At 41.3% G+C, this 7259-nt stretch overlaps 1 protein-coding gene across 1 annotated transcript; it reads left to right on the top strand.

Moving 5' to 3' along the window:
- Nucleotides 1-1669: 1669 nt before the first annotated feature.
- Nucleotides 1670-6064, top strand: LOC124003070 (tubulin alpha chain-like). The gene is made up of 5 exons (XM_046311102.1): nt 1670-1832; nt 2643-2767; nt 3887-4109; nt 4381-4529; nt 4632-6064. Exons 2-5 carry the CDS (start codon nt 2765-2767, stop codon nt 5610-5612), a joined length of 1356 nt encoding a protein of 451 aa, XP_046167058.1. The 5' UTR covers nt 1670-1832; nt 2643-2764; the 3' UTR covers nt 5613-6064.
- Nucleotides 6065-7259: the final 1195 nt, after the last annotated feature.

Raw genomic sequence — 7259 nt, forward strand, 5'->3', positions numbered from 1 at the left:
GAAGCTAGTTTGGAGGTTAGTTAACACAGTGTCCAAAGAGGGGCGAGATGTGTACAGAATGGCGTCGTCGGCGTAGAGGTGGATCGGGGAATCATCCGCAGCAAGAGCGACATCGTTGATATATACAGAGAAAAGAGTCGGCCCAAGATTTGAACCCTGTGGAACCCCTACAGAGACTTCCAGAGGTCCGGACAACAGGCACTCCGATTTGACACACTGAACTCTGTCTGATAAGTAGTTGGTGAACCAGGTGAGGCAGTTATATGAGAAACCAAGGCTGTTGAGTCTGCCGATAAGAATATGGTGATTGACAGAGTCGAAAACCTTGGCCAGGTCGATGAAAACGGCTGCACAGTACTGTCTTTTATCGATGGTGGCAATCAAACATCAGATCAGTATTGTAGGCCTATTTAAGCAACTGATTATACGGGACCTAATCCCATGTACTTGAGATGTTCAAATATCTTCCATTTGAGAGTATTAAATCATCTTGCTGCAGAGATAAGTACATGAGTAAACACATTCAAGGGAAACCCAGCTCCTGGATCCCTGCTGATCTATTAGAGAGAATCACATTCAACATTCAGGTTCTACTAGAACATGTTACCAATAGCCCAATTGTCTGCCACACACCCTGCAGAGCCCCACACACAAATCCATGTATAACAATCACTAACACACATTCATCATCATCATCATCACTTGTTTTGTTTTTTATATAGCCATGTGGTTTGACTTCTGGTCTATTTAGGCCTAAATGCATTTTCTCTTTGTTCAGCATTCAGATACATGATGGGGATATTGATTCAATTTAAACTTTTCCTGTCATATTCTTCCATAGATTATCATCAAAGGCTTGTAGCGGCTATAGATTCATGGCATAGGTCTACTTGTGTTTCAGGAGTAAACTAAAATACTTGTAATTTGTTTCTTCATAACAGCATCCTTCCTGACCATAAATAAGATGCACCTGCTAACATACACTAAGAACACAGTTAGACTATTTACTCATTCATGCTCAACATCTTGATGTGTTTTACAGGATTTCATCCATGTTTCGGCCAATCCTAAAGGGAAGTAAAGTATAAGTGGTCCATCTGTCTGGGATTGTTGAGTTGGGTTGCAAGTCAGGCAGACGGGCAGGGAGGGGCAGTCAGGAGAATCTGATGCAGCTGTCTCTTTCAAACACTGTAAGTCGCTTTGGATAAAAGCGTCTGCTAAATGGCATATATTATTATTATTATTATAAACACAGCCCATCTCTTACTTTATCCCCTCGCCCTCAGTCCGATATTAGTGAAATGATGAATGTGTGTGTGTGTGTGTGTGTGTGTGTGTGTGTGTGTGTGTGTGTGTGTGTGTGTGTGTGTGTGTGTGTGTGTGTGTGTGTGTGTGTGTGTGTGTGTGTGTGTGTGTGTGTGTGTGTGTGTGTGTGTGTGTGTGTGTGTGTGTGTGTGTGTGTGTGTGTGTTGAGGGGTATTCACAGGGAGAGGAAGCGAGGTGACAGACAGCTGGGCCAGGGAGAGGAGAGGGCAGACAGCTGAGGGGCCATGTGTTTGATGGTAACTAACCACAGTGACACATCAGTCACATGATTCACTGCAGAGGAGTGACGTCACTGCAGCAAAATCTTGAACAAAGAGGGGCGGAGGTCTGGCCAGGCAGACTAGGGAAGCGGGGGTTAGAAGAAGGAGGTTGGTGCAGCAAAAGTCATACTCTAATTTAATACATGAATTAACTCCTTGTTAGAGTCTGGCCTCTGAAAATTTCTGTCAAGCATCTTCAACTTCTTTTTTAAAATTTTATTTTTATTTTTATGGAATCCTATTTTGGTAACCTTTTTTCCACTTTATGTTAAATTGGCATGAATGTCTTGTCATGCACTTGAATGAACATGCTGTCTTTTGTGAGATTTTATACTGGTTTGCATCCTCTCCATCTCAGTACATTTCATTTGTATTTGAATGGCATCAAATGACAGAGGCGATATGTCTAATGTGGTGCTAGATATTCTGCTCCACATTTTATAACAGGGCTGTATTGTTGGCACAGAATTTAGTTCAGCACCCGAAGCTTAAAGAGATTTGGGACTAAATGATTAATTGACTTACAAAATAGAGTGCATGTGGCGCAATGTGTGCGTGTGTGTGTCTTTGTTTTGAACGGGTTAGATTTTACCATTCAGCACCTTACTGAAGCCTGTCTTCATTTCTTTATTTTTTTACATGGGATATACAGTATCTCATGTAGACCCTATGTGCAATGTCATCCAGCAAAAGGCACTCTATAAACGGTGTGTCCATTACTGCTATTTAGACCTTTGTAATGGCTTAAGATACTACAAAACATATTTTACATAACATTTTATAACCCTCATAATGTTTTTCATGAAAGCAATAATAATAATATTCACATAAACAAATCATTTTCAGTCACCATAGACTGGTCACTTAATCACTCTCATTGAGCTAAATTCCATCTACAATGTATATTAGGCCTACATATTTCATTTCGACTTCAAAATTATAATAATATTGTAATAAAACTAAAAACAACGTAATTATCTGCAAACATGCTTTGTCTTTTGTCATCGAATCTGGGCTGTGGCTGTGTGTCGCTGTCTGGTTCATTGAATGAGAAAGCACCGCCTCCGCCTCCTCCCGCAGTGGCCAGCGCACTCTGAAGCTGTCTAGAGAAGTGTGCACTGTTCGTCTTTCCGGCGCCTCTATCCCAGCATCATACCTTTCCTCATAAAGCAATCAAAATGGTGAGCCGTTCATTTAATTAAAAAAAAACATTTGTATTGTATCATTATTTTTTAAATATTTTTTTACAATTGGGTATACAATTTCTGAGATGTTCCATTTTGAGACAGTGATTAGGGTACATTTGCAATTACATTTTGATTATGGGTGGGTGGCTAGAAAGGATGCACTGGTCTTGTAGGTCGAGAATGTTCTATTATTCTTAAACGCGCGTTTAGTAGCAGCCTACAGAGTTGGTGTTGATGTTCAGTTTAGTTGAAAAATGGTTTGTTCAAACCCACGTTTTTATAGGAACATCCTAAATGGCATCTATTTTAAAACAAGTGTAGGCTAATTTAGAAACAGACACGCAAAATGTAATAGACTGCTCTGCCACACAAAGCAAGCCACTCCCTAAGGAAATTTGGGAATGGTGTGAAATCAGTCATACAAAAGCCCAATGCATGTGTTGGCCAAATCCAAACAGTTTGATTAAGCCTATGTGCAATATAATTATAATAGACTGTTATGTGTAATTTATCAGATAAATATTCTGTTATTGAAAAATAAAATACATGTAAGGTAAATGTTTTATAGTGTAGCCTTTACTGAAATTCAGAATGTCCACATGAATTATTCATATTGCACTCAGTGAGGTAGGCTAGCATCTGCCACAACATTTAGCACATCGTACATTTATTTTTAGTCTTTCAGCATGTTTTTGTCTGTGCAGAATGGGACCAAATCTGACTTGGTATTTCAAATTTATATTTTTTAATGATATCAGCAGTTATGACCCTTGTAACAGGTGCTAGGCTAGCATATTGAAAGTGACTCATGCAGACATCAAGGGCAGGTTTCCCTGACTCAGTTAAACCTAGTGCTGGATTACAAAGCATGGTCAATGGAGAATCTCCATTGAAATACCTTTTTAGTCCATGACTAAAGATGAAGCTGTGTCCGGGAAACCGGCGCAAAAGCACACATCCAGACTCTAAAGGTCTCATTATGACTTTTTTTTAAATGGTCTGGTTGTAATTTACTATACATTTCTTGGAATGTGATTATAAGAAGTTAGGACACTTGCCTCAATTACATTTATTTTTTAAATGAATTATACACTTTTGAATTTTTTGAACCAGCGTGAATGTATCTCAGTACACGTGGGTCAGGCTGGAGTCCAGATGGGCAATGCATGCTGGGAACTCTACTGTCTGGAGCACGGGATCCAGCCTGATGGTCAGATGCCCAGTGACAAGACCATTGGAGGAGGAGACGACTCCTTCAACACCTTCTTCAGTGAGACTGGAGCAGGCAAGCATGTCCCCAGGGCTGTGTTTGTGGATCTGGAGCCCACTGTCATTGGTAAGATCACTTTGTCTTGAAACAATAATGATGACACTGTGCAACACACTAAAAACAAATGAGTGCCAAATACATAATAGCATAACACAACAGATTAGATCAACTGGAACAACACTCACTCACGGCTGCACAAAAATAATTCATTTTATAATCAGCCGCCACCCCTACATTTTAATTATCACATAGAACCATCACCCTTCCCAAAGAACCTTCATTTTTGTGTGTGTATCATTCTTGACTTCTTCAGATAAAAGCGCTTTTTTTGTTCCAGATGAGGTGCGCACAGGAACTTACCGCCAACTCTTCCATCCTGAGCAGTTGATCACTGGGAAGGAGGATGCAGCCAACAACTACGCCCGTGGGCATTACACCATCGGCAAAGAGATCATAGACATGGTTCTGGACAGGACTCGCAAACTGGTGAGAATCTCCAACAACCTCTGGTGATGCCTTATTGTACATCCTTTAAATTTCTTGTCGTTGTCCAATCATAATGATCTGAACATCTCTCCTTCTCTCCAGGCTGACCAGTGCACTGGCCTCCAGGGCTTCCTGGTCTTCCACAGCTTTGGAGGTGGCACCGGTTCCGGTTTCACCTCCCTGTTAATGGAACGCCTGTCTGTTGACTATGGCAAGAAGTCCAAGCTTGAGTTCTCCATCTACCCAGCTCCCCAGGTATCCACAGCTGTTGTTGAGCCCTACAACGCCATCCTCACCACCCACACCACCCTGGAACATTCAGACTGTGCTTTCATGGTAGACAATGAGGCTATCTATGACATCTGCCGTAGGAACCTTGATATTGAGCGTCCGTCCTATACTAATCTTAACAGGTTGATTGGCCAGATTGTGTCCTCCATCACTGCTTCCCTCCGATTCGATGGTGCCCTCAATGTTGATCTGACAGAGTTCCAGACCAACTTGGTGCCCTATCCCCGTATCCACTTCCCTCTGGCCACCTATGCCCCAGTGATCTCAGCAGAGAGGGCTTACCATGAGCAACTATCTGTGTCTGAGATCACCAATGCTTGCTTTGAGCCATGTAATCAGATGGTAAAATGTGACCCACGTCACGGCAAGTACATGGCCTGCTGTCTGCTGTATCGTGGTGACGTTGTGCCCAAAGATGTTAACGCTGCCATTGCCACCATCAAAACAAAACGCTCCATCCAGTTTGTAGACTGGTGCCCAACTGGTTTCAAGGTTGGTATCAACTACCAGCCCCCAACTGTGGTACCTGGTGGAGATCTGGCCAAGGTCCAGAGGGCAGTGTGTATGCTTAGCAACACCACTGCTATTGCAGAGGCCTGGGCCCGCCTTGACCACAAGTTTGACCTGATGTATGCCAAGCGTGCTTTCGTGCATTGGTACGTAGGTGAGGGTATGGAGGAGGGAGAGTTCTCTGAGGCCAGGGAAGACATGGCTGCCCTGGAGAAAGATTATGAGGAGGTGGGTGTCGACTCCATTGAGGGAGAGGGAGAGGAGGAGGGAGAGGAGTATTAAATACCCTGCCAAATTCACACATTCCTATGTGACCCAGAGCTGAGAATGACTGAATTGTTTCCACTACACTTTTGGAAAAAGGGTTAAAAAAGGGTTCTTCGACCATCCCCATAGGATAACCCTTTTTGCTTCCAGGTGAATCATTTTTGGTTCCAGGTAAAAAAAACATTTGAGTTCCAAAAGGGTTCAACCGTGAACCAAAAAGAGTTCTTCAAAGGGTTCTCTAACAGGGACAGCCAAAGAACCCTTTTAGGTTCTAGATATAACCTTTTTTTCTAAGAGTGTATGATTCTGTCTTGAACAACCAATATAATGAAGTAGCAGGATGGTAAGGTGTAGTCTACAAGTCTTAAAATATGCTCACTCACAAAGGCTGATGTCCTTGCTTAATCTGTGCTTTTGTAGCGAGATCCTAATAAAATGATCATCAATAAAGGAGTTTGTTCTCTGTCTCTGTTATGCCATCATGTAACAATGTTATAAGTCACATACAGATCAGTGACCACAGAGTAAATTGATATCAGTAGGTTTATATACCCAAGTAAAATACTTATTTTGCAAACATTACTTTTATCAAGACTAAGCAAGTCTGTCTCTGTCTAAGCTCAGTTTTCATACTGATGAAACATTTGTAATGTTATATTCTTCAGCAGGCAATTTGACATATTGTTATCCTCAGCAGTTTGCTAATGTAGTTGGGCTGGTAGATAGAGATTGATAGATAGACCACTAATATTTGTACAGTCCCTTCAGAAAGTATTCAAACTGCTTGAATTTTTCCACATTTTGTTACGTTACAGCCTTGTTCTAAAGTGGATTAAATAAATAAAACATCTCAGTAATCTACAGACAATACCCCATAATGACAAATCGAAAACTGTTTTTTAGATTTGTTGCAAATGTATTACAAATGTAAAACAGACATACCTTATTTACATACAGTTGAAGTCGGAGGTTTACATACGCTTAGGTTGGAGTCATTAAAACTTGTTTGTCAACCACTCCACAAATTTCTTGTTACCAAACTATAGTTTGGCAAGTATGTTAGGACATCTACTTTGTGCATGACACAAGTAATTTGTCCAACAATTGTTTACAGACAGATTGTTTCACTTATAATTCACTGTATCACAATTTCAGTGGGTCATAAGTTTACATAGACTAAGTTGACTGTGCCTTTAAACATCCAGAAAATGATGTCATGGCTTTAGAAGCTCCTGATAGGCTAATTGACATAATTTGAGTCAATTGGAGGTGTACCTGTGGATGTATTTCAATGCCTACCTTTTGAAGGTACCACGTTCATCTGTACAAACAATAGTACGCAAGTATAAACACCATGGGATCACACAGCCGTTTTTTGGAGAAATGTCCTCTGGTCTGATGAAACCAAAATGAAACTGTTTGTCCATGATGACAATTGTTATGTTTGGAGGAAAAAGGTGGAGGCTTGCAAGTCGAAGAACACCATCCCAACCATGAAGCACGGGGGTGGCAGCATCATGTTGTGGGGGTGCTTTGCTGCAGGAGGGATTGGTGCACTTCACAAAATAGATGGCATCATGAGTAGGGACAATTATGTGGCTATATTGAAGCAACATCTCAAGACATCAGTCAGGAAGTTAAAGCTTGGTCACAAATGGGTCT

This window comes from Oncorhynchus gorbuscha, linkage group LG18 (assembly GCF_021184085.1).
Source record: "Oncorhynchus gorbuscha isolate QuinsamMale2020 ecotype Even-year linkage group LG18, OgorEven_v1.0, whole genome shotgun sequence".
Taxonomy (NCBI): Eukaryota; Metazoa; Chordata; class Actinopteri; order Salmoniformes; family Salmonidae; genus Oncorhynchus; species Oncorhynchus gorbuscha.